The sequence below is a fragment of the Podarcis erhardii genome, assembly GCF_964252035.2.
Source record: "Podarcis erhardii genome assembly, chromosome: 13".
Taxonomy (NCBI): Eukaryota; Metazoa; Chordata; class Lepidosauria; order Squamata; family Lacertidae; genus Podarcis; species Podarcis erhardii.
The window spans coordinates 27293518-27321515 of NC_138502.1; the positions used below are offsets into that span (position 1 = coordinate 27293518).

General features: G+C 45.8%; 2 protein-coding genes across 3 annotated transcripts; one reads left to right on the forward strand and one right to left on the reverse strand.

The window, feature by feature from the left end:
• Positions 1 to 6: 6 nt before the first annotated feature.
• On the forward strand, positions 7 to 10224 carry ZPBP2 (zona pellucida binding protein 2). Of its 2 annotated transcripts, none has more exons than XM_081837051.1 (8): positions 7 to 162; positions 1425 to 1505; positions 4042 to 4167; positions 4780 to 4941; positions 6240 to 6458; positions 7520 to 7605; positions 8772 to 8949; positions 10102 to 10224. In XM_081837051.1, the coding sequence occupies exons 1-8, from the start codon at positions 156 to 158 to the stop codon at positions 10197 to 10199; spliced, it is 957 nt and encodes a 318-aa protein (XP_081693177.1). In that variant the 5' UTR covers positions 7 to 155; the 3' UTR covers positions 10200 to 10224. The 2 variants fall into 2 exon arrangements, with proteins under 2 accessions (XP_081693177.1, XP_081693176.1); XM_081837050.1 differs by having other exon boundaries at positions 11 to 258.
• On the reverse strand, positions 10223 to 26147 carry LOC309327656 (gasdermin-A3-like). Its single transcript, XM_081837038.1, has 11 exons — positions 26118 to 26147; positions 22917 to 23195; positions 21108 to 21282; positions 19158 to 19320; positions 18454 to 18553; positions 17403 to 17456; positions 16732 to 16764; positions 15139 to 15278; positions 13662 to 13839; positions 13229 to 13302; positions 10223 to 11514 (listed from the first exon to the last, which is right to left on the reverse strand). Exons 2-11 carry the CDS (start codon positions 23125 to 23127, stop codon positions 11281 to 11283), a joined length of 1362 nt encoding a protein of 453 aa, XP_081693164.1. The 5' UTR covers positions 23128 to 23195; positions 26118 to 26147; the 3' UTR covers positions 10223 to 11280.
• Positions 26148 to 27998: the final 1851 nt, after the last annotated feature.

Sequence of the window (27998 nt, forward strand, 5' to 3'; positions counted from 1 at the left end):
TAGAAAGACAAGAGGACAAGTCTGTTGGCTTGACAGTTGGAACGCCGACTGGACGCAGGAGGGGTATCTCCCTTTGTTTCCCCCTTCTCCTCCCCTTATGGACAGAAGGCTGAGAGGGCCAGAGTAGCAGAAAAGGATGGACTCTCCATTGCACCATGCAAGGTGGCAGCGGTTGGTCGCCCCTTCCCTTGTACATCGCCCCCCACCTTCTCCTCACGATGGGGGTCATGCTGAATGCTCTCATGGCCTTGACCCAAGGTAACTGACATCCATTTTACAATGGATCGGCCAATGGCATGCAGGTCTGGGTACCGGGATTCCCCAGGGGGCAGGACCAATCGGCCAATGAGCATCGCTTGGGTCCGCCCCTTGGTGGTTCTCAGGCCTAGCCTTCTTGCAGAGGGTACAGAAACTTGGTGGGGTGGGAGGAACCATTACATATACAGTGGTACCTCTGGTTACGTACTTAATTCGTTCTGGAGGTCCATTCTTAACCTGAAACTGTTCTTAACCTGAAGCACCACTTTAGCTAATGGGGCCTCCTGCTGCCGCTGCGTCGCCACCACACGATTTCTGTTCTCATCCGGAAGCAAAGTTCGTAACCCGAGGTACTATTTCTGGGTTAGCGGAGTCTGTAACCTGAAGCGTATGTAACCTGAGGTACCACTGTAATTAAGTCTATTGCAAAAACAACCAAAATGGGTCTTGTTGCGGCACCTTAAAGATGGACCCATTTATTTTGGCAGGTTTTGTGGGCAATAAATCCTTCAAGGTGCTGGCTTATTTTATGCCCTTCAATCTGACTCATTCTCATTCGGCTGGAGCCAACTTGTGTGCCACATCAAGTATTTTGGGTAGAACGTTAGGGTGGCTTACCACGCAAATGCCATCTGATGAAATTCCCTCTTCCTACGCCATTCTGAGAGGTGTAGGAGGCCTGTCCTGTGTTTGCAGCTGGCCACATTCGCAGGGCTGGTGCAAGAGGTCCTGCTGCTTGCAGGAGATGCAGAGCCACTGCCCCCCCCCAGCACCATACAAGGACTTCCATCTGCTTCCTGCTCCTATTCCTATAGATGGTGTGGTCCTTCCAGAGTAAGGTAAGGTGGGTCATGTGGCCCCAAAGAGCACCAGATCCAGACCCTCTTCCGTCAGGCAAACCACCTACCAACATCTTCATTTTATTGGGATTGAACCTCACTTCATATTCAGACCCTACTATTCCTCCAGGTAGCTCAGGGCAGCTTACATTGCATTGTAATGTAATGCTTGTTATCTTCACAACAACTCTGTGAGGAAGGGTAGGCTGAGCATTGACTGGTCCTAGGTCATGGAGCAAGCTTTGTGTGAGTTGAGATTTAACCCCAGGTCTCTGTGGTTCAATCACATGTGCCCTAATCATTAAATAATTTTATTTTCCCCCACAGTCGAAAATGAAGTGGGCAAAGAACAGTATTCTGTTACGTCAGTTAAAAAGAATTACATTTATGGCAATACCCACCATAAAGGTAACATTTTATTTTTCCATTTCTAAAATTAAGATGGTGCATGGAATACAGTGTGTGTGTTGTTGTTGTTTACCAATGAAAGGAGCAGAGATAATTCTTAGAAGTTCAACAGGAGCATCGTATCCTGTTTGTGTCACTTTATTGAAAGAGGTCTAAACCACTGAGCCTCTTGGGCTTGCCAATCGGAAGGTCGGCGGTTCGAATCCCCGCGATGGGGTGAGCACTTCAAAAGTACACCAGTGGAAGTACCGTATTTTTCGCTCTATAACACGCACCTGACCATAACACGCACATCGTTTTTAGAGGAGGAAAACAAGGGAAAAAACATTCTGAATGAAACAGTGGATGTATCATTTTTGTGCTTCATGCTGTGGCCACAGACATGTGATCTGATGGTGAATTTGGGGTGACCCAATGCAAAAATCCTGAGAATCCCTGTGCATCCATGGTTTGTAACCACGTTTTTGCACCATTGCAGCCCCAGGCAACAGTGGGTGCGTGATTTTTGGGGGGCAGGCTGTAGCCATGGACATGCTATGTGCTCTGATGGTGAATTTGGGCTGACCCAATGCAAAGATCCTGAGGATCCATGTGGATCCATGGTTTGTAACCACGTTTTTGCACCATTGCAGCCCCAGGCAACAGTGGGTGTGTGATTTGGGGATGGCAGGCTGTAGCCATGGACATGCTATGTGATCTGATGGTGAATTTGGGGTGACCTAATGCAAAGATCCTGAGGATCCATGTAGATCCATGCTTTTTAACCACGTTTTGGCACCATTGCAGCCCCAGGCAACAGTGGGTGCGTGATTTTGGGGGGGCAGGCTGTAGCCATGGACATGCTATGTGCTCTGATGGTGAATTTGGGCTGACCCAATGCAAAGATCCTGAGGATCCATGTGGATCCATGCTTTTTAACCACGTTTTTGCACCATTGCAGCCCCAGGCAACAGTGGGTGCGTGATTTTTGGGGGGCAGGCTGTAGCCATGGACATGCTATGTGATCTGATGGTGAATTTGGGCTGACCCAATGCAAAGATCCTGAGGATCCATGTGGATCCATGCTTTTTAACCACCTTTTATTCACATGCTTTTTAGCCACCTTTTATTCACTGTCGCATAAGCACTACACTACAGCATGGCCATAAACTTGTACGTTCAACCACTTAAATATACACCCAATATGTAGCAATGGAGATTTATGTTATTGCTTTATAAATGAAAATTGTGTTTTATGAAAAGACTCTGTATTTTGTGAATTACCTAAGAGCCACCAATAGGGAGCTCTAGAATCTGACAGCTAACCAATTGGGTACTACCAAACAGCGACCCCATTGCTGAAAGCAGGTAACCAGCAGGGAACGCTTCAGATCAGCCTTTGCACTGTTGACTGAATACCCCCTGCTGTGCAGATAATGGAGAAAGCTCGTAAATTGTATCCCTTCTGGCATCCTGGCCAACTCTATTACGCTGTTGTAAACCCTGGTGCACCAGAAGCACAGAATAGCAACAAATAAAATCTGCTCATATGTCAGCAACTGATAAGACTTGTCAACTAGTTCTTCCATCGTCTTCCTAAATTATAAAGCTCCAAATTACAGGCCAAAAGAGAGCAGGTCTGGGAAGAGCGAGGCATACAATGGGCACCAGCAGTGAAGAGGCCCTGCTCCGTGTAGCTCCTGCCCTGTCATTTGATACAGTGCCCACTTGCCCTCCTTCTTGACATGGAATGCTCACTATTGGAGTCTCCAGGTCCACTACAAAGACCATAAGAAGGGAGAGCAGGGACCTTAAAGTTCTCAACAGCTGTTAAGCAAGCAAGCAAGCAAGCAAGCAAGCAAGCACAAAGGTCACCTTTGCCACAGTCAGGACGCCTATGTCCTGGGCAGGCCTGCACCCAATCTTGTTTTTGTAAAACCTTGTTTGTCCTCAGTAACCAAAATTATATTATCAGCATATACAAGCAGAAAAGTTGTTTTCCTTCATTTGCAAGGAATCGTACAAAACAAAGTGGCACTAATAAAAGAAAAGTTCCAGGGTGGCAACAGAAAGCAAACTAAAAATGCTTTTGCCATTCATCAAAAATATCCAGCAATATCAAGGTATAGGAAAACTGGTGCTATTAAGAGTAATTCTTCTAGTTGGTTAATTGGTTCAGGAACTTCCATGCACATGATATGTGATGCTAATTATTTCCGCCAAGATTTAAATGAACTAATCAGAGGCAGCTACAGGAGAGCTATGAGATTCAGGTGAGGGTCAGATGCCTTGTCAATCCCAGCAGGTATATAGGAGGATGACCCGGCCTGCGGCCTGCCCAGGCCACAAAAGGTTTACAAAGTTCAGTTATTGCAGAAGTTTTTCAGTATTAATTTTATGCATTTTTGCTTATAACACTTTTCCATTTTCTTTTAGTTGTGGGGGTGGGGGTGGGCCTCACAAGTGGAGTAGCCTAGGACCTCTCTTCATCTAAATCCGGCCCTTTATCTTTACTTATGCTCAGGATATGACCATTTTTCAACTTCTTCTTTTGCAGTGAATGTCTATGTCAAAGTTCACAGAGACAGCCCCTTTCTAGTGTGCATGGACTTGTCACTTTCACAAAGTGAAGTCATAGACCCCAACTACCTATGGATTGGGCCAGATGGACTGAACCTGAGACGTGAGTTACCTTTTTGGCAGAATCAGAAATCATAGAATTGTAGACTTGGAAGGGACCACGAGGGTCATTTAGTCCAACCCCCTGCGATAGAAAGGATCAATAGGCTTTCCAGCTCAACTCCCTCTTGAAGACAGGGCTACAAACTCACCCCCTCCACATGGAGAGATGGATTCACCCATACACCATAATGTGCCACAACTAGAGTGTCAGAGTAGCACAGAAATTAGGTGCTTGTCTGCTGGGATCCAAATAACTGTGTAACTACTTCCATTTGCCCAAGAGGGTATTGGGCTTGTGTTTCCTGACTTTCAGTTGCCCTGGCGCATGGCAAATCACTTTTGAAACTGACAGCTGGGAAATTATATCTCCTCTTAACCTTTTTTTGCTAAGTTAAACAGGCCCATTTATTTTGGTATCTGCGCTAATAGTGAATTCTAATGGTGGCAGCTGCCCCAGCACAGAAAGCAAAATTAGGATGCCATTTGCATGTATTGTAGGACCCCTCCCACCAGATCCTTTGCATGCCTGCAGCTGCCTTAGAGCACAGGTTCTCTAGGCTCATGTATGTTGCATGTCTGTTGACCTGGCTTTACCTTTCTTTCTTTCTTTTAGGGAAAAGTTATGTGAATCTCACAGCTACTGGAAAGTTGATGGTGCGCAGTTTTACGGAGCACATGTCTGGATCTTACACTTGCACACTTTCTTACAGAGTTTTACAGCCCGACATGAAAGGAGAACGAGAGATATTCAAGACATATAGGTTTATGGTGTATGGTAAGAGAAGCAAGTCCTGCCTTGTCTGTGCCCTCCTAACTCTTGCTCTAGGCCTTGCCTAATTCCTAAGCTCACAAACAGGACTGAATTAGGCTACTTTGAGCCTTCAAAACATACGAGAGAAGTTTGGATACTCAGAAATGCACCGTCCTCTAATGAGGACTCAACTGGGGTTGCCAGCTTTTCAGTTAGCTCCTACTCCTCTGCCTTTGACAGCAGCTAAATCTGCAGACACCATAGGTACTTTATCTCCATTATCTGGAAGGTGTTCCCTGTGCATCTTTTGACAGATCAACCTGTTATAAAAGGCACAAGAGCTGGCCAAGCCAACACCTCTCTCTCTCCCCCTCCCCCCCTCTCTCATACACAGAGAGGGGGGGGGCACAGGTACAGGTTTTCTGCACTTCTCTTTCTCTGCAATTAAACTGGGATTCTGCACTAATTGCTTATATGTAAGTGCCCCAGAGCACCTGTTTACTACTAATATGCAGAAACTGAGCTGGTTCACATGTCATACTAATCCACAGTTTAAATTATTTGTTATTATTTATTAAATTTGTATAGTGCCCTATACCTGCAGGTCTCAGGGCGCTTCACAGTTTTAATGCAAGGCGCATGAGTTGGAACAGACCTGAGCAAGCCTTGAGCTTGCATGCTCCTCTAATGTTTCTCCCCATCCAGCTTCCCAGATGATCCAGTCCTGGAGCCATGGTTCTGAGTAACTATAGTTGACTTAAACAAGCCAACCACTCAAGCCATGGTTTGAAGCTGGCTTGTTAATGCTAACCGCAGTACGTCAGTCGAAAAAAGGCCATGGTTAACTTAAACGTGAAGCTTTAAACTCCTCCTGGCTGTGCAAGAGAAGAGGAAAGGGTTAGCACATGAATGCTCATTCTAGCTCATGGACATTATACTAAACTACAGTTGTGCTAACATGACTGTTGTTCGTGGATTTTGTCCCAGGTGCCCTGCTTCTTCCCTGACTTTTAGTGGCCAAGGAAAGAAACTTTAAGTGAGAAAGAGAAACAGCAGCAGCACTACTGGTGTGGCTTACCTGGTGTCAGACTGTAGCCAATTCATAGATCACATCCCAAATACGTTGACCGAGGCCTGAAAACAATAGATTATCTTACACCATAAGCCTGAGAGAAAAGAGCCTGGGTCTTTTATTTTATGTACAAATCGTAGTTGCGGTAGGTGCTTTATAAATTGATAAATATGGTTAGCAACAACAGCAAATGATAGTGCATACCATTTAGAGTCACACACATTTCTCCTCTCACCCCCATCTTTTAAAGCATATCGGGAACCAGATTACACGTATCGAATGGCTGTTCACTTTACGACCAAAGAGTGCCGTCTAACAACAAATCATCAATTCTTTCAAGAGCTAAATAAGATCTTGAACAATCTGATTTCCCACCTGACGTGTCGTATCAGCGAAACGTCCTACAGATGCTTCTCTGTCAAGCGACCAAAACATGGGCTAGAAGACGAGCTGTTCATTGTTTTTCAAGGTAACAGAAGAGGGGTGGTTCTGTTTTGTCACCATGGCCTTTGGCCAACGGGAAACAGTGGTGGGATGATCCACATAGCGCTAGATATTTAGAGAGGATCTCTAAAGATCCATCAGAGGGATATTCTATCTCCAGTCTTAGCGCCAAACACCACAGCATTGAAATGTCAAATAGGCCCTCTGCCTGTTCTTTAAGAATAAAAGGGGAAAATGCTGCCTTTTGCTCTTAAACAGAAGGCAGAGGACTTATTTCCAATCTCAGTGTTATGTTGTTTGATGCTAAAATCAGAGATAAAAGATCCCCCTGACTGGCCTTTAGAGAGGTTCCCTAAAGGGCATTTTATCTCTTATCAGAAGAGAAAGTGCCCTGTCTTTCTAACAGTACATAAACTTCCTGAAGGGTCTCTTGCATACCTCCACTGAACTTCCTTGCAATATGCAGCCACCAGAGAGGGTTGGGTCTTGGTTCACATGGGCTCACACGGAGCAAAGTGAAAGCCCAAACGACATCATGAGAGCTGCTTGCAGCACAGAACATGCCCCAGAATTTGCTGCAAGGCCCTGGGGTTTAATGGCACAGAAATCAGTGGCAAAAGTCTTCTCACAAGATAGAAAGTTTGAAAGCCACTGCCATAGGCCAGGCCTTCTGTCGCTGTCCATGGTACTTGGTTATAGTATAACTGAAGCCACATTCCTTCTTCCTCTGTTGCTTGCTTCACCCATCACTTTAAGAGCTTAGGGTTTGGGGTTTATTTCCTCCCCCCCCCCTTCCTGGCCCAAAGATGGAGCTATAAGACATGTGTCTCCTGGATTGTCCGTCCTTTTCTAGTAACACTCCTAAACAAGGCAGATCTAATATAGCTTGAAAGAAGGCCGCCTTTGTGGCTGCAGTCCTAAGCAACCTTTCCTGGAAGCAAATTCCATTCCAATCGCCCAGGTTTAATTGTGAGTAAATAAGGCTTGGGAATGAGTGCAAAAATCCTGTCTTTGGTGATTCTTTAGGCACAATTAACAGAGAAATGACTTTTCATCAGCAGGCAGTTGTATTTCTTTGCCTTTTAGTGAGTCCATTTGCCCCTGGCTGGGAACTTACCTGTCGCAAGATGGCCTCTGACTGTGAAGATGTGACCAACAACCGTGTTCAAAAGGTCAGAGTTCTTTTTAAAAAAAAAATAATTCTGAACTGGAATATTCAACAGTTATACATTCCAAAATGCTAACAAGATAAGTGAGTTGGGAGAGAGGGAATAGAGGCTCAGAGCAGCTTACAAAGCATAAAATACCTTTCCCTACTCCTTGGCATATAGCCTCCTGTGTACACTAACAAGTCATAACTGGTCTCTCTTGCAGTGTCTTGGGTTCGAATTGCTCTCTAAGTTAGGTTTTTTGGGGTGGTGATAGGTAAGTGCCCCCTCTCCCCAACTGGCAGTGCTTGGATCACTAACTGTTCTGCACATCTCCTGCAGTTGTCCTTTTTTTTTTTTTTTTTTTTTTGGCTAACTGTTTTGAACGCTGTTTTGTGGTTATTCCATTAGGGTAAATGGGGCACTACCCCTTTAATCTCTTTTAATCTCTGCCAGCGCCTACCTGTCTGTCTCTTTACATGCATCCAGTTGAGGGGATGGCCCTGACTGTTGGTTTCAGCATTGCCCTGGCAGAACTCAGCAAGGAGCAGGGTGGGAACCAAACTAGAATTACTTGGCTCTTCCCATCATTGGCTCTGGTTCCACCTCCTCCTGGTCTCCCTGGCCTGCCCTACCAGTACCAAGGAGCACCCTCTACCATTAGCACATGCACAGTATTACTAAGAAGCATGGCTGCCATGACAGCCTAGTGAACAATGAGGCTGGCAGTGCCAACAGGAAAAGGAGGGGATAAACACTGGCTGGAGAAATTAAAGGGAGCAGCCATAACCTAGAGGCCAGGGTTCCTGCACCTTCGGTTTTTATCCTGAAGTGGGAGGGTGATTTCAGCAGATGCCGCTCCTCATGACATGCACTGCAGGGGCGTGAATACCTTCACATAGCCCATTGCTATCCTTTAAAAGTGCAGGGAGCAAACAACTTCAAATAGCATAGATGTTTGAACACTAGAGGGATCTTTTCAAATGTTAGTGCACAATTTATGGGGACTAAAATCTTGTTCCTTTATGTAATGAAGTGGGGAGAGAATGGTTGCTATAGAATGCACTGGCAAGGGCAAGGAAGTGAGAAGGAATAAGCCCCCCTTGTTACATGTAGGGAAATATATAACGTTGATGCATCCAGTCAACATGCATGTTGTTGTATTTTTCTGACTTAATTGTATGTTTTAGGCCCAGTCGCTCGTGGAAGAGTTCTTCCGTAGGCAGCAGTACATCATGAAACATGAGTTTCAGAATGCCCCTGCAATCCATTACATAGACCATAGTTTACAAGTCACTCGGCTGGACAGCTGCCGGCCAGGGTTTGGGAAAAACGGCATCGCCCACAGCGACTGTGCAAATTGCTGCGGTATTTGTTTTATTATCTATCTATCTGTTCCCACCACCCTCACCACCCTCCTCCAAAGCGTTTGGGATGGCACACATGGCTTTGGGAAGGTCACTCCCCATTTATTATCACAGCTCTGCAAGGTAGCTACTGAGGCTGAGAGAGGTTGGGCTCAGGTCACCCAGCAATGAAAGCCCACTTGATTTCTCCTATTAAATCAAGCGATATAAGGGCTCTTTGAGCACAGCTTTTTGAGGCTGAGAGAACACCCCTACGCAACCTCAAAAGCACAGAGGTGCAATTGCTCCTTTTAGAAACAGGGATGGGTGAATCTGTCTATTTTAGGTCAGTGCCACTTTGGCAAAAAACAACAACAACCCCAATTCGTTTCTGCAGCACATTGCCCAACCAAAAACCTCTCAAAATACTATTGAAATATTTATCCCAAAAGTATTTTTATTCCCTCTGCACACATGTACAGTGGTACCTCAGGTTAAGAACTTAATTTGTTCTGGAGGTCTGTTCTTAACCTGAAACTGTTCTTAACCTGAGGTACCACTTTAGCTAATGGGGCCTCCTGCTGCTGCCGCACGATTTCTGTTCTCATCCTGAAGCAAAATAGAACCAAGGTACTATTTCTGGGTTAGCGGAGTCTGTAACCTGAAGCGTCTGTAACCCGAGGTACCACTGTAAATACAAACAGTGTAGCGACATTTGGAGACAGGTGAAAGCAGAGGTGCCAGAATGGATTAAATTCATCAACCAAGGTACCCCTGCTATTTCTAATTCCCTTCCTGTGAAAATTGCTTTGCTTCCCACTGTCACTATTACAATGAGGATTTGATGTTAAAGATAACAAATGAGCACTGGAAGTTTGGCAGCAAAATAGTAACAATAAAAACAAACAAACCTGATGAATTTGTGGAATAAATGCAATGTCGCAAGATGGCCATTTGACAAATAACTTGGAATTGTAAATAAATGTTTTCCTTAATTGCAAAGGTTAGACAAATGATTGCAATGCTGTTGCACTTGGTCCTTTGTGCATATGTTTTGCATGTGTGTGCATGGAGAGGTAGATATATAATCTTGATTGTTGCAAGAATATCATGACTGATAACCCATTAGATGGCTTCATTTCCCCAATATGACATTTGCCCATTTGGTTCGCAGTGGCCTGTGACCCCGGGAGCTACAGCCCAAACAATGCAGTGGTCTGCCAGCCGTGTGCAAATATACGGATTAAAAACTACGGAGCAAAATCCTGCTAAATAAAAACAAAATGAGAAAAATGGAGAGTGAATCCTAAGACTTGTTATTTCACCGTTTTCTGCTCCAATCATGGGTTCAAACAAGAGTCAAAGAAAGACATGAAAATGATAGCACTGTATTTACTTCCACCATGGAATGTCTAGTAAATATACAATAAAATTAAGCACATAATTCATAATTCATAAGAAGATCTAACAATAAATAGCTAACAATAAATATGTGGAAACATAATACCAATAAAGCAAAACTAAGGCATCTCCCAAATTAAATATTGATCCCAACAAAAACACCTGAACGATACGAGTCTCTAGGCATCCTGAGTGTCTTAATAGTCACAATTTGTGACCCTCGTTTCAAGGGAATTTATTCCTAATTTTGAACTCAGCGGCTGAGAATTTGGCTCCTCCCACTTCCAACAGTGTATCGCCATACAGAAGCTGGACCACGAGGCTCTCCTGAAAAGTCTTAGGATAATCATAGTTTAGGGTTACACTCTAGTTGTTAAATAGCTGCAGTTTCCTGTGAAACAGGAAGCCTCCACATTTGTATTAATGTTACATGTGGCCTTTGGACCAAATACCCCTCCTAATAATGATGGTGATGATGATGTGATGATGATGATGATGATGATGTTATTTATATGCCGCCCACATGACTGGGTTGCCAAGCGGAAGAACCTTGTCAACAAATATTTCCAAGGTTCCTGCAAGAATCATGCATTTGATGATATGAAGACCTCATGTGCAATCTTGGTCTGGCATCTGGGCCATGTGGCTGGATTTCACAAAGACGCATCAGAAGATGGAAAACCATACAGGCTGGGATGGTAACTGGGATGGTAAACCACTCCCAAGCAGCCTTCTATCTATCACCCAATGCAAACCATTTGCTACTTCTTGTGGTCTTCCAATCGCTCCATTCCACAAGTGGAGAAGCAGGAAGCACCAGCCAATTCAGAACTGGAGGGTGGAAGCACTGAGTGCTGTACAGGGCTTTACACCTTAAGTCCTCAGCCCAGCTGACCCCCCCTTGCAACAGGGGGAAAGATTTGCCTTCTTAGGATCTGTTTTACTTCCTGCTTCACCCACTTAGGATCTGCAGGGCATACAAGCTGGAGTACAGAGCAGCCAGTTCTGAACGGGCTTCGTTGCTCCACAAACAGATGGTGGAGTCTTTCCCAGCTTCCAAATCCAGCCCACAGGTTTGCAGCATCTCAATGGCCAGGTGAATTTCTTCGTTCTTCAAGGAATGGTGTGGAATCTCGAAATCGCTGCCTTCGTCGCCAAAAAGAATCCACTCCAAAATGCCATCCATCTTTTGATGTAAGAGAGAGAGAGAGAGAGAGAGAGAGAGAGAGAGAGAGAGAGAGAGAGAGAGAGAGAATGGGACAAAATGAACGAAAGGGCCAATTTACACCTGCCCCTTCCTCTGGCATATGAGCAGTGCCTTCCTTGGGCACGCAAGTGCATGTAAACTGAGCGCTCACAGAGACAGCGGAGTACAATTCCTGGGATGAATTGCGGGAGAGGGCAGTAACTGAAGAAGACGTCAGAAAAGCCCTGCTGGACAAAAATCCTGTCTAGTCCAGCACCCTGTTTTCACAGTGGCCAACCAGATGCCTGTGGAAAGCCCCAAAGCAGAATTTTAGCACAAGAACACACTCCCATTTTGGATTATTAGTAACTGACATACTGCCTCAGCTACTGAGGTAATATAAAGGTAAAAGGTAAAGCACCCCTGGACGGTTAAGTCCAGTCAAAGGCGACTATGAGGTTGCGGCACTCATCTCGCTTTCAGGCTGAGGGAGCCAGTGTTTGTCCACAGACAGCTTTCCAAGTCATGTGGCCAGCAGGACTAAACTGCTTCTGGCACAACGGAACACCATGACGGAAGCCAGAGCACACGGAAACACCATTTACCTTCCTGCTGCAGGGGTACCTGTAATATATGAGGTAATATACAACCATAGGGACTAGTAGCCACTGATAAACTTCTCTTTAGTCTGTTCCCAGCCTGCTTTCTTGTTTCTTCACACATGCACACATGTTCACCTCACCGTAACTAGGGAGAAGTCACCTCCCCCAAACTCTGATTCAAAATACTCCAGAAAGATCTTTTACATTCTTCCTAACTGTTCCTTCCCCAATGAGGAAAGATCAACCATCTTGGGCAGAGTGGATGACCAAGAAAGAGACAGCCAGTGGCCATAACAAAATGTTAAAACTCTTAAGGGAAAATTGTCCTGATGTAAAGAGTGAGGGAAGAGCAAATGAATACCTCCCAGGCATAATAATAATAATAATAATAATAATAATAATAATAATAATAATTTATTATTTATACCCCGCCCATTGGGCTGAGTTTCCCCAGTCATTCTGGGCAGCTTCCAATCAAGTGTTAAAAACAATACAGCATTAAATATTAAAAACTTCCCTGAACAGGGCTGCCTTCAGATGTCTTTTAAAGAGAAGATAGCTGCTTATTTCCTTCACATCTGAAGGGAGGGCGTTCCACAGGGCGGGCGCCACTACCGAGAAGGCCCTCTGTCTGGTTCCCTGTAACCTCACTTCTCGCAATGAAGGAACTGCCAGAAGGCCCTCGGTGCTGGATCTGTGTCCGGGCTGAACGATGGGGGTGGAGACGCTCCTTCAGGTATACAGGACTGAGGCCATTTAGGGCTTTAAAGGTCAGCACCAACACTTTGAATTGTGCTCAGAAACATACTGAATAATCTCCTCTTTGAAGGAGGGCACAAGACCAACCTATTCCGGTGTTATGTGGTCCTGGCGGCCACTCCCAGTCACCAGTCTAGCTGCCGCATTCTGAATTAATTGTAGTTTCCGGGTCACCTTCAAAGGTAGCCCCATGTAGAGCGCATTGCAGTAGTCCAAGCAGGAGATAACTAGAGCATGCACCACTCTGGCAAGAGTGGTGCATGCTCTAGGCATGAATGTTTGGTATTGATCTTTTCTTTAAAATAATAATAATAATAAACTGCATGGAAGGAGTTAAGCCGGAAGGTCCTCACCATCTCCAGCTGCTGGGCCATTTTCTTCTTCTCCAGGATGGTATTCAGCAGTGGTAGCATCTCATAGTCCAGGTCTGTGAACACAAATCCCAAGACATGATGAATGGAGCAATACTGTCACATGTGGATGGTAGCATCTTTTACACACACATGTGCAAAGTTATCCAGAACAGACAGGTCTGGATGGATAGCTTAGAGCAGGCATAGGCAAACTCGGCCCTCCCAATGTTTTGGGACTACAGTTCCCATCATCTCTGACCATTGGTCCTGTTAGCTAGGGGTCATGGGAGTTGTAGTCCCAAAACATCGGGAGGGCCGAGTTTGCCTATGCCTGGCTTAGAGGCTTGCAAGGAAGGTGCAAAAACTATCCACCAACCCCTCTGGCTTTGGGGAAGCCAAGCAGACACACCCAACCGATAAGTGTTTTCCATACCATCTAGAGAAGAACAAAGGAAGTTGACTGGTCCCCAGAGATCTTGGTTTTTCACACACTCTGTGTCTTGAGAAATCCCTAAATAGGAAAGCAGCTTTTCCACAGAAGGTCGGTGTTCCTCATTCAGTGACTCAAGCATGGAGTGGTCGACACTGTTTCCTGCCATAGAAAGCTGCAGCTGATGGGAAATTATAGCAATTGGTCAGTCAACAAGGGTGAAAATGGATAGCTGCCACATATAGCAGAGCCCTTAGCTCCCAATGCCTTTCTTTTCTTTTCCCCCCAGAGCTGAGATGCATATTTGCTGCTAAGTTCCAATTAAGGACTTCTGGAAAGATAAGCAATGTGATTAGGTGCAGAGACTGAGTGGATAAGTTTGGGTAAAGCCAGGATCTTGGAACAGACAGGCTGGAAGCTCAAGAAAGAAGATACTTTGGTAGCAGCTTTCCGGAACAAGCGCTGAAACTGAAATAGACGTGGGAAGGGTACATACCTGCTGTGAAGAAGAACCTGTGGCCCTGCACGTGTTGCTTGACTCCAGCTCCCATCTGCCCCAGCTAGCATGGCCAATAGTTAGGAATGATAGGAGTTGTAGTCCAACAACATCTAGAGGCAGAGCCGGCCCAGCCAGTAAGCAGGGTGAGTGAGGCTGCTGCTTCAGATGGCAGATGCCCCCTGGTGGCATGCCAATGGGTGTCCCACCTGCCTGCCACCACCAGTGGTGGAGAAGCACCGCCACCAGCAGCACCGATTTTGGGCAAGATTGCATCCATCTGGGGCAAAATCTTACCCGAAATTTGCAAACCCTTCCCCCAAATCTGCGCAGATGATACTGCTTCTAGGCCATGAGCAGGTCAGTGGTGGCAGCAGGGCAAAGCGGCAGTTCCTGTTTTGTCTACAAGCCCCCCCCCAGCCCCCATCTGGTGGGTCACAGGTTCTCCATCCCTGGCATTTACAGATTTAGTCTATGTTCATACTAGGGTTTCCCAAGCTTGAGTCTCCAGCCGTTTGTGGACTACAGTGGTTCCTCGCAAGACGAAAATAATCCGTTCCGCGAGTCTCTTCGTCTAGCGGTTTTTTCGTCTTGCGAAGCATCCCTATTAGTGGCTTAGCGGCTTGGCGCTATTAGCGGCTTAGCGGCTTAGAAAAGGGGGGGGGGAGGGAAAAAACTCACAAGACTCGCAAGATGTTTTCGTCTTGCGAAGCAAGCCCATAGGGAAATTTGTCTTGCGAAGCGCCTCGAAAAACGGAAAACCCTTTCGTCTAGCGGGTTTTTCGTCTTGCGAGGCATTCGTCTTGCGGGGCACCACTGTACATCTCCCATCATCCCTAGCTAGCAGGACTAGCGGTCAGGGACGATGTGAACTGTAGTCCACAAACAGCTGGAGACCCAAGCTTGGGAAACCCTGGTCTACACCTACATGCAGCAGAATAGCACGGTATATGAGCTGTCGAGCAGCTGAGAAAAGTGACCAACCATCGACTGGACAGTGGGAGCGACTTCTCCGTCCTGCAGGAAAACTTCAAAGGATTCCAGAAGCTGCTTCTTCAAAGGCTGGCTCAAGAGTGCCAGCGGCTGATATGCCTCTTTGACAGCGTCTTTCACTTGCTGGACAGCTAAAGGTTGCAGTCAAGACGGTTAGCATGATTTGCACTACGGCGCTTCTGATAACACACAGGTTCAACAGGTTTGCCACCCCTGATCTAAACGAGGAGGTGGCTTTGCCTTTGAGGACTGAGGCTGGTTTATGATGGGCAATAGGCTCTTGGGTAAATAATCAGCCTCTCTGTTAAAAGTGCTTGTTGGGGCACATTGCTTAGATATTCCAGCGATACATAAATAGCTTAAATCAATAGTATGGCACTGAGTTTCAGAGGCAGCAGGAGCTAATTTCAGCTGGGTTCAGCTTTGAGAGGAGCAAGAGGAACATAGACCACACCTGGAGAACTGTGTCTAGTTCTGGGCACCACAATTAAAGAAGGATATTGACACGCTGGAACGTGTGCATTTGAGGGTGACCAAGATGATCAACGCAGGAATGGGTGGCACTGTGGGTTAAACCACAGAGCCTAGGGCTTGCCAATCAGAAGGTCGGCGGTTCAAATCCCCACAACGGGGTGAGCTCCCGTTGCTCAGTCCCTGCTCCTGCCAACCTAGCAGTTCGAAAGCACATCAAAGTACTAGTAGATAAATAGGTACCGCTCCGGCGGGAAGGTAAACGGCATTTCCGTGCGCTGCTCTGGTTCACCAGAAGCGGCTTAGTCATGCTGGCCACACAACCCGGAAGCTGTACGCTGGCTCCCTTGGCCAATAAAGCGAGGTGAGCGCCGCAACACCAGAGTCGGCCACCAGAGTCGGCCACAACTGGACCTAATGGTCAGGGGTCCCTTTACCTTTACCTTTGAAGATGATCAAAGATCTGGCAACCAAGCCTTAGGACCAATGGTTGAGGGAGGTGGGTATGTTTAGCACAGAGAAGAGGAGACTGAGAGGAGATGCAATAGACACCTCCCAATATCTAAGGAGCTGTCACTTGGAGGACGGAGCAAAGCTTGTTTTCTCCTGCTCTGGAGGTCAGGACCTGAACCAGGGGCTTCAAGTTACGGGGAAGGAGATTCCAATTAAGCATCAGGAAGAACTTTCTGATATTAAGAGCTTTTTGACAGTGGAGCATCCTCCCACGAGCAGTGGTGGACTCTCCTTCCTTGGAGGATTTTAAACAGAGGTTGGATGGTCACTTATCATGTATGACCTAGTTGAGATCCTTGCATTGCAGGGGGCTGGACTAGATGACCCCCGGGGTCCCTTCCAACCCTACAATTCTGTGATTCTACAATTTTTATGATACTGAGCCAGACCTACTGCCTACTACTGACTGGCAGTAGATCAGTTATTTCTCGTTCCTACCAGGAGATGCTGGGGACCGAACCTGGAACCTCCCGCATGGAAAACAGATGTTCTGCCACGGAGCTATGGAAGGAATTTGCTGGTCTCTGGTGGGTAGGATCTGCAGGATGGGGACAGGCAGAATCCAGGCGCGAAATCAGAAAGCAACAGAAGGCCACTTGCCTGTTAGTGAGGAGCCCAGCTCATCCTGGAATGCTAAAGGGAGAAGGAGAGAGAAATTAAAAAATATTGGCTTAAAAATACCCACTTGGAATTCATGTTAGCTAAAGCTGTGTTCACTGTGCACCCACTGCATTTCCAAGTGCTGGGTTCACACATCATCCAAAATGCATATGCACCCTGGACATTTTTAACAGAACACTACGGGTTGAGTCCCTGTTTCTCAAACCAGCTTCACACCAACTAGAGTCCGTAAGCTGTTCCTAATTCATCTCTAGCCAAGGTGTGAACACTTGGCACAGGGCAAAGACATCCCCACTCTGTTAAACCCCTCCCCGCTTCATGTGTGCATGAGCAGAAATGAATCTGACACTAACGAAGCCATGTTGATGTGAAGAGCTGGAGCGGAAAACACTGTGAAACCCACCAGGTGGGGGAAATTTAACTGTGCTGTGCGGTGCTAATGTAAGAACGCTAGTAATCTTTGCACACCTTTTCCTCTGTTCCCTCGCCTCCTTCTTGTCCTGCCTACTTTGGACATTCATACTGGAGCATTATCAAGACAGAGTCCTCTCTGTCTGTCTCTTTTTGTTTCACTTGCATTATTCCGCAAAGCGCCATACATTTTGAGTGCATTATGTGTAAATTATAAGTAACAACAGTCTCACACATACCATCATACGTGAGCGAGGAAACCAACTTTGTTTGAAGCCGCTGGCAGAGCAACACTGGAAAGAAAATGAAGCAATGATCAGGAAAGGATACAGAATCGAATTCTTCATGTCTTCCATGGTCTCAGAGTGATCCTGGGGCAACCTGCGGTGCTGAACTGTTTAACTACAGGTAGATGCCTCACACACCAGCTGTTATCACACCACCCAGCAAGCTCTCCAATTCCTGTGGTTCTGCACACTAACAGCATCACTGTTAGGGACTGGTCCAAAGAGGAGGAATGGTGAAGTCCGCCCCGCCCCCCGTTCCCCCTCCACTTCCTGGAGAAGAGGGAGACAGTATAGATTTAGAACAGTGGTTTGCAGAAGGTCATAGTTCAGAGGCTGCAGAGCGGAGAATCTGGGAAATATTGGGAGGGGAGCAGGAAGAAGAAGAAGCACTAGGGGAGAGACAGCTGACAGACTCAGTGTCTCTATAAAGCATTCTTGGACGCACACAAACTTCTAGGACCCGGCGTGCCTTGAGAGTAGTAGAACAGAAAGCTCAGTGGTAGAAAGCACAGATCAGCAGGCACAGGGGTGATGTAGAATAGGAGGGACTGAGGGGGTGGGACTTTACTTGAAGCAACGCCATTATCTAAGAGAGACCGCATTCCTTCATCTCTCTCTGTGAATACTGAATAAACTACTTGGTAAGAACTCTTCTTGTTTATCTGCTTCTTGGCATCCCACTTGACAATCATTTTCTCACTCTGTTGCAGGGTGAATTGACTCATGGGCAACCTGCTGGAAGCTTCATGCCACTAGTGGAAGGGGCGCTGATAGTCCTGACCATTTAAAAATGAGAGAGCTGCTCTCTAGATCATCAAGAGGGCAGAGACTTTGGAACCTCCAGGTGCTGGACTATAAGTCCCATCATGCTGTCCGGGGCTGAAAGGAATTGGAATCCAACAACTGGAGGGCCGTAGGTTCCCCATCCTGGCTCAAGATGCTTTCATATTCTTTCTGGAAGCTACACCCGTCTCAATCTGTACAGACAACTCTTTTCACTCACCCAGTTCTTCATCGTAGGTTTGGAGCTTCTCAACCGCATAGGCCAGCACTGTGCCCCGGGGGATCAGCATTGCATTCTTCTTCACTGTTGTGCTCAGGCCCTGTGCGCAGACAGTTATTGTTCTTGTGGTTATTATTATTATTATTATTATTATTATTATTATTATTATTATTTCAATTTGTATACTGCCCTTCATCTGAAGATCAAAGGGCAATAAAAATACGAAATGAGAACACAAAAGACATAGCAACAAGCACAACAAACCAATAACCCCCCTCTCACAAGCACTTATAAAAGGTCATAGATTAATTGTTTAATCAGCCAATTACCTGGTAACAACAACAACATTTTGTTTGTTTGTTTGTTGCCCACCCATCTGACTGGGTTACCCCAGCCTCTCTGGGCAGCTTCCAACTAAAAATAAAGGGACAAAACAACACATCAAAGATTAAAAGTTTCCCCAAACAGGGCTGCCTTCAGATGTCTACGAAAAAGCATCTGACAGGAGGGCATTTGACAGGACGGGTGCAACTACCTAGAGAAACTTTGTTGCCTGGCGCCTAAAGACCTGTAATGAAGGCACCAGGCGATCATCCCCGGGGAGAGCATTCCACAATTGGGGAGCCACCACAGAAATGTGGGTTGTGGGAGACAGAGAGAAAGAGAGAGAAGAGGGAGAAACCACAAAGCTAAAGGCTACAAACCTGTATCGTCAATATTTCCGCTGCTGTCACCGTTCCCTTGCCTCCTGCTTGGACAGTCTCCTCAATCAGAAGCGGCTCCATTATCTCGAAAGCCTCCGTCACAACGTAGAAATGCAGCTTAGGGTAGAGTTGCTGGAGAAGGCTGAGGGATGGCACCATTTTCCTGAAAGCAATGGGGAGGTATGTTGCAATGGCTCCTAAGCATTCAGGGTTCTAGCCGAGTGAGGAAAGAACGGGGGGGGGGCTTCTGCGCCCCTCGTGAGGGCCACTCTGGGGAGGGCTACAGAGCGAAAGGTTCCCAGCGATGTGGCACTTTTCCAGACACCACACCCGGATCCTGCCCAAGACAATTTGCTTGCTGAGGCAAAGGACAACATGGTGTGTCTCCCCGCCCGCTTTCTATGTGACCCTCCTGGCAGTTTCACTTCAAGACTAAAAGCAACATCTTAATGCGCATGCCTCCCCCACAGCTGCCCAGTCCACAACTGCACAATATTTGTTCCACCCCAGGCACCGCCAACCTCCGCTACACCACTGCTACCTGGATGCTCAGAAAGTTGAGGTTATTTTAATCTGTTTTAGTATTTTTATTATTTTAAAAGAGGGTTGTACTTTTTTTCTTGGTTTTATTGTTTTCCCTTTTTGTATACTGTTTTGATGGTTGGTTGTGTGTGTGTGTGTGTGTGTGTGTGTGTGTTTTACAATCAAGCAATGTATAATTTTTATGAAATGAATAAATGGCTAGCCTCCTGGAAAGTGAGGAGAGTGAGCATTCCAGAGACAAGGCAAGGATTGTAGCAGATTCTGCAAGGAGTGCATAACTCAAGTCCCAACTCAAGGAATCCTAACTCAAGGCTGCTTTCTTTCTTCTATCCTTGACTGCCCTCTAGTGGGAACTGTTGGGGCTGCAGTTAAGTCTTAAGCCCTCTTAGCAAAAACGGATTCTATTTGTACTGAACCGCTGTTGCAGCTTTTGCTTGTTCCCTTCCACGTGGAAACTTTCATCTTGTTTGCTTTCACCTTGCTTTGTCATTTAACGTTGGGTATGCCAGGTTGCAGGGACGCGGGTGGCGCTGTGGGTTAAACTACAGAGCCTAGGGCTTGCCGATCAGAAGGTTGGTGGTTCGAATCCCCGCGATGGGGTGAGCTCCCATTCCTCGGTCCCAGCTCCTGCCAACCTAGCAGTTCAAACGCATGCCAGTGCAAGTAGATAAATAGGTACTGCTCCAGTGGGAAGGTAAATGGCGTTTCCGTGTGCTGCTCTGGTTTCGCCAGAAGCAGCTTAGTCATGCTGGCCACATGACCCGGAAGCTGTACGCCGGCTCCCTCAGCCAATAAAGCGAGATGAGTGCCGCAACCCTGGAGTCGGTCACGACTGGACCTAATGGTCAGGGGTCCCTTTACCTTTACCTATGCCAGGTTGCAGTGAGAAATGGTGCTCCGTAGAGCTAGCTGCCCTCATAAGGACTGCCAGGCTATTCCTATTCTCTGATCCTTCCTGTTCAGAGGGAGCCTGGCACAGTCATGGTGTGAAAAGTTTCACTGAAAGACAGTTTACCCACTGCCTATTTGGTGAACATTTAAAGCACATGGCAATCCCCCAAATAAAACTTGGGAACTGTAGTTTGCTAAGGGTGCTGGGAACTGTAGCTCCATGAACTACAGTTCCCAAGGTTCTTTGCAGGGGCAATGTTCTTTAAATGCACAGTGTGGATGTGATAATGGATGTGGATGGATGTGGGCCTGATCCATTTCTCTGTCCTACTCTGCACCTCTTGGTGACACCCAATGTCAGCTTCCTGGAGCAGCTGCAGTCTCCTTTTGCTTTATGGTAGGGTTGACTGTGGTGCAAGAGAAGGCTCTCCATTTGCATAAACCAAAAAAAAGGCAATGGCCAACAAGCCTGGTCAACTTCTCCCCTTCCCAAACACCCTGCAAAGCCATGCTCACCACAGCTCCCTGGTGTCCACATAGGTTTTCCTCACAGCTACCAGAGAGGAAGACAAGCAGGCCGAGCCCAAGCCGCCGATATCCACTGCAGCAGTCTGTATCTTGAGGTTCAGTTTTGCTCCAGATTTGTGGCAGATGTTTGCAGAGAACAGAAGTGGTTCGGAGTGTTTCAGTTCTGGGGAAAGCACAGCAAAACCCCACATTCAAAACACTTCGGTCAGATTTATTTCTTTAACCACCACATTCCACTCCAGATGATTCTCAAAGAGGTTCACAATAATCAAATCATATGTACAGGCAGATGCTATCACCCTTCTTCTAATTACAGAGCCAGAACAGCAGGTTCTCTCGACGGCATTAAACTGTTCTACTTTGTGGCTCCTACCTCTGCTTCCTTGAAAGGGATCTGTATGTTACAACCAAACCCATTGGGTTGATGCAATCCATCCTCCCATTCTCTCCCCTCCTAATGCATTTTGTTTCCTTCCTTACTGGAAGAAGTTGCTTGGCAGGAGGGTGGAGCAGCTAGATGTGCTACCTTCCTAACAAGTGTGTCTTTGTTGCTTACCGGAATAGATATGGGGAAGAGTGATCTGCCGGGGGCAAGGTTAACATAGATCCTTTCTGCTCCCTGATGCCAAATACCTATGGTTTGCCATTATGTCTGAATTGGACAAACTATCCGTTGTGCATTCAGTGGTCTGTGTTTCCTGAGCCTGGACTAAGAATCCTGAGCCCCTGTGTTCTGATTCGAAACGTGATATCCAATCCCAGAACATTTCAGGTTTTGGACCTCTGCCATTGGTCCTTAAACTCTGAGTTATGATTTGCAGCTTGGAAGTTTAGACAGCCAATCGTGTTGGGAATGGGAGTGGCCCAGGCCTTCAGAAATGTATATAAGCAGTTGCTTTGCCCCTGTTGTCCAGTTCTGTTAATTCAGTAAAGGTTCTTGCTGCTATCACTTGTGTCTTGCCTCGTGGGAACCCACCTACACTTCACTATTGTTACTACAAACCACTTTCCATGCAAACCAGAACCGGGATCCGTAGTTCATATTGGGTATGTGAGTTTGAAGCACGGCCCGCTGAAGAGCTAAACTGCAAATCCAAACACCTTTTGCCACATTCCAGACACCCCAGCCATGAAATTCCAATGTCCATGGAGGGCTACTTCAAATGTGTGTGCATAGAAGTGTGAACACCTTCAGATGAGGCACACACAACTTTCCAGCCTAAACCCCAAACAGAGCCTACATAAGCCATGCGTAAGCAAATAGCAAATCTTCATTGCCTGTCTGGGACAAGAGCCTCTCCAGCTCTATGAGCCAGTGTGGTGTAGTGGTTAAGAGCGTTAGATTCATAATCTGGGGAACTGGGTTCGCTTCCCCGCTCCTCCACATGCAGCTGCTGGGTGACCTTGGGCCAGTCACACTTCTTTGAAGTCTCTCAGCCCCACTCACCTCACAGAGTGTTTGTTGTGGGGGAGGAAGGGAAAGGAGAATGTTAGCCGCTTTGAGACTCCTTCGGGTAGTGATAAAGCGGGATATCAAATCCAAACTACTACTACTTCTCTTCTTCTTCTTCTTCTTCTTCTTCTTCTTCTTCTTCTTCTTCTTCGATGCTCTGATTTGGCTTCACTTCTAGATCCCATTCCTGGGTTTCCCATCACAGTTGTTAAACAGGGGAAAACGTCTCCCCTAAGCTTTGGTATGCACCCTGGTCTGGACATGGTTTCTAGTAAGCCACTGTATTGCTCCTGGCCCCACAGACCCTAACAGATGCCTACTAAATTATACGAAAAACAACATACCTATTTCTACCTCTGCTCCTTTCTCGAGCACATCCACCAGCTTGAAAGGGCTTGGAGAATACTTCCGCGTATTCCAAGGAAACCTGGATTGCTCTTTAGTCACCAGAGAGAGAGGCTGGAAGCTATCGGTGAGTACCTGGCTAGTCACAGGTATCAGCCTCCTATCTGAGCCCAGCTCTTTTATAAGCTGCTTGGTCAGCCGCTTAAACATTTTTTTATCCCCACAGATTGGAAGACGCCGAGACACAACAGCAGGAAGGCAGAAAGGCAGTTCACAACCTGTAAGGAAGGAACCGAATTATTTTATTTTTATAAAAAAAAAAACAGGATAGCCAGTATGGTAAAATAGTTCGAGTATTGTATTACGACCTGGGAGGCTAAGGTGCAAGTCGGTGACTGTGACCCAATCATTGTCTCTCCCTTGAGCCTACCTCACAGGATAGTTGTGAGGGTTAGAATTGTGAGGGTAATATCTGCAGCATACATTTAAAACCCATGGCTCCCCTCCACACAAGAATCCCGGGAACTGTAGTTTACCCCTCACAGAGCTACAATTCTCAGTCCCCTTAGCAAACTATAGTTCCCAGGATTCTTTGAGGAAAACCAAATGCACAGTGTAAATATGACTGCTGTCCCATCCCCACGGTTGAAGTAAGCGTCAACTGCCATGGGGGGGCACCATTTTGTTTTTTTGCCTCACGCAGCAAAATATTTTAGGCTGGCCCTGGTGCTGTAATACCTGCAACTTTTCAATTCTCAGGGCACATCTGGTTCTTGGGAGCTCCTCAAATTGCAGCCCCAAGCTAGTATTTAAAGTTGACTGTGGAACTGGGCAGTGTGTTAGGCCTTAGGCTTTCAGAAAAAGAGTGAAAGAACGCTCTCCCAAACAGCATTTACAAACCATTTTGAAGCATTAAAAAAGGCTGTATTCTGAGGCCCAGGTTGAATGCAAAGTGGTTTTCCTCCCAGTATTTTTTTTCCTGTTAACTTTGAAGGAGTTTTAGTTGAAGAAAACCACTTCCTTAAGCGTGTGGTGATCACCTCACTTGCACATGCTGCCAGTGGTGAAATCTAAGGCTGGCAAAGTACTGAAGTGTCGCTGTTGTTTTATAGGCTGCCGTCCTGCTTGTAATTAAGTGATCACTCAACTGGTCTTTATTTATTTACAATATGTATAAACTGCCTTTCATTATCAAACTCCAGGGCAGGTTACAGAACACATTAAAGCAGCAATAAATTTAAACCGTAAATACAGCAAGCTACAACAGAAAAAAATAGACAGCATAGTGCTAACAGCTGAGTATGAAGATCAGCAAATGTGAAATAACTAAGGGCTTATCCACACTTACTGTGTCCAAACAGTTGCCCCTCCCCAAGAAAGCTTTCCTTGCAAAAAAAAAAAACCCTGCTCTTTGAAGCTGAACTGGAGCAAACATCAATTTGGGTTTTCTGTGGACTGACATTTGTTCTGATTGAGCTTTAAAGGGTGAGTTTTCAGGGGGAAAGCTCTGGAGCAAAAAGAAAAGGGGGGGGGCTTAACAACCCAGTTAGAAATTACTTTAGACAGTGAGAGGAGATGGAGGAAACACAGAATGGAAGCCAAAAGAAGAAGAATGAAGAACAAGGAGGAGGAGGAGGAGGATGAAGAGAAGGAGAAGAAAAAGAAGGGAGAAGGAGAGGGAGGAGGAGAAGGAGGAGATGGAGATAAAAAAAAATGAAAGGGGGTTATATTCCTCATTGCGATTGAAAGTAGATTCTGTGTCTGGAAACGTTGAAGGTGGAAGAGAGAGGGAAATCCCTAAAAGAGAGTCAGCAGAAAAAAATTAAAAGATCCAGCCCTAATATTAGGTAGAGGGAAGCAGTGGGTGCCTCACACCCTGTTCTGTGCCCCACTGAGCTCTCCTTGCTGCCTTGAGGTGAAGTGAAGGATGCTGCCCCATCATCTCCAATGTTGAATTACACTTCACCTTCTGTCAGGTTGGCTTCAGTACAAGGAAAGGAGCAGGCGCCATCTTGGCCTTTGCTTCAGGCAGCCAAATATGGGGCCAGCCCTGACCACCAGGTCACTGACAACGCAGAGAAGCATTTGTCAATTAAGAAAAGGTGTGGTTTTTCTTTCAAGCTGTCCATGTGCTGCAAAATGCGTACAGGCAACAAATCTGCCTGGGCTGGTCCTGTTTATAGGCTGATGTAAACACTAATACAGTGGTACCTCAGGTTACAGACGCTTCAGGTTACAGACTCCGCTAACCCAGATATAGTACCTCGGGTTAAGAACTTTACCTCAGAGTGAGAACAGAAATCATGCGCCAGCGGTGCAGCAGCAGCAGGAGGCCCCATTAGCTAAAGTGGTACCTCAGGTTAAGAACAGATTCAGGTTAAGAACAGGCCTCCAGAACGAATTAAGTTCTTAACCCGAGATACCACTGTAAGATAAAGGCTGATTTGGAAGAAAGCACATGAAATTCAAAAGGAAGGTAGTCACTTGCCTTAAAGGCTCACTTGCCTTTAACAGTCCCATCAGTCAGAGAAATTCAACAGGTGTAGCTTTCCTTGTTAAATTTCTGCCCGTCAGGTAACTCTGGCAGATGCACGAGCGCCGTCAATGAGAGAAAAGAGGAGTCTTGGCCCCAAGAGACACCATGAATTTGTTCAATCCAGCTGCCTTTTGAGTTTTTTTCTTTCTTACTTGCTTTTTTAATGCTTTAAAAATGACAGGCTAAAATGACATGCCTGCCAGCTTCACATTAAAAGCGAAAATGTGTGACTTGGCATGGGGGAATAAGGTTGGAAGTTAAAGAAGAGAGAGGGACCAGAATGAAAATACACAATTACTGACGTTTTAAAAAGTTATTTCAAACCAAGAGTGGTGAGGTAAGCTGGGAACGAGGATCGGATTGTTCTTGTTAAAAGTTTCGTTTATTCAGTGCACAGAGAAGCAAAAGGAAAGGGGGAGGGAAATACCGAGATATTTGCTAAAGATTTCCTGAGTTGCTGGATTATATCACATCAATAACTTTGAAATTAGTTATGATTTATCTTCAGCATTTTCAGAGGTGCAAAGAACCTGACTATCTTAGTTTCGCTCCCAGCTACCTGTGCTCCTTCCGGGTGTAAAAGTGAGGTGGGAGATTCTGGGATGTCATGAAGACATCAAAACAGGATTTCTTGGTTTCTTTCAGAAAATACTTTTTGACTTACCTGAATCCTGAAGCCTTCAGGTTTCTTCTTCTCCTCCTCCTCCTCCTCCTCCTCCTCCTCCTCCTCCTCCTTCTTCTTCTTCTTTAAAAGGGCTTCCTTGGTTGACAAGAGTAACTCTGGATTCAGCAAGGTCAACTGCAAGTTTCCTTCTCATGAGCTTGCCAACAACACTCTTAAAGGAATTATGAAGTGAACTGCTGGACGCTTCATTTTCTGCTAATAAAGGGAAGTTGGGCAACCTCTTTTTAACCCTCCTTATGAGTCACACAAACCGCTAGGTATTGGCATGTTCAACTGGCTAGAGATCAGATGAGTGATCAGTTGAGGTGAGAGGGTTCACATGTCCCACGACCTGCCTTGAAGTCGTGCCCTTTTACCTGTAGACAGAAATCCCAAACAAGTGAGGTAGAACGTATGGGTCTTCTGTAGTGACAGGAAAAACACTCTGCACATTCTCGGTAAAACTTAATTTCTTTATCATTGATTCGGTTGCCCTAGGGCTTAGCGCTGGCAATAAGCAGAGTGGGTTCGAATTAAAATGTCAAGAACCAGCGTAGGGAAATGGGTAATAAAAAGAACCCTACACAATTATTCATGATTATTACAACTGCTACTAGTACAAAATGTGGCAGAGTGGATATGCTCTGTTCCAGACCCTCCAAGTGTCCCTATTTTCCAGGGACTGTCTCGGATTTACAGAAGCTGGCCCCATTTCTGATTTGATCCCAGAAAGTCCCACTTTTTCTTAGAACGTCCCTGTTTTCATCAGAGAAATGTTGGAGGGTATGCTATTTCATTCCACTGTGATTCCTCCCAGTGGTCAGTCAGCATTCTGAACCATAGAATTTTATTTTATTTTTGTATAATTTATATTAAAAATTTGTTTTACACTTTAGAATATCCATTTAAACAACCTTAAAGTATCAGTGACTTCCCTTCTTCTCTTTCCATGGTTCATTTTGCATAGCATAAATCCCTGCATATTTTATATGAACTAAACCGTTCAGTATTCCATTATTACATCCATCAAAACTTATTTACACTGTTGAATTTATCTTAATGCTGCCCACATTTTCAAATGTACACAGTTTACCCCCATATATTCAATAAACGTTTTCCAATCTTCTTTAAACATTATGTTCTTCTCGTTCTCTTATTCTATATGTTAGGTCCGCAAGCTGTGCATATTCCATCAGTTTAAGTTGCCATTCTTCTTTGGCTGGGAATGAACCATAGAATTTTAGAGCTGGAAGGGACCATAGGGGTTAGCTAGTCCAAACTCCTGCAATGCAGAATTCTTTTTGCCCAACATGGGACTTGAACCCACAACCTCTCTTTAGGTTTTTTGTAATTTAGTAATTTATTGCAATTTAAAGAAAGTTGGCATTTGAAATTTAACAAAAATTTCCAAACTCCTTTTTTTTTTTAACACAATCCCACACAGGATAAATCGGTGGACATTGTCTCCCATCTTTGGTTTAAGGAAAGTTGACAATACCAGGCCAGGGATCAGAATAGACTATACCAATCTCATTCACATCTCTGGTCCGCCATGCATCAACTGTCTTTGTTGTCATACTTGTTCATGCGTCATCCATTAAGGGATGCGGGTGGCGCTGTGGTCTAAACCACTGAGCCTCTTGGGCTTGCCGATCAAAAGGTTGAAGGTTCAAATCCCCGCAACGGGGTGCTCTGTCCCAGCTCCTGCCAACCTAGCAGTTCAAACGCACGCCAGTGCAAGTAGATAAATAGGTACTGCTGCGGCAGGAAGGTAAATGGCGTTTCTGTGCGCTGCTCTGGTTTTGTCAGAAGCAGCTTAGTCATGCTGGCCACATGACCCGGAAGCTGTCTGTGGACAAACACCGGCTCCCTTGGCCTGAA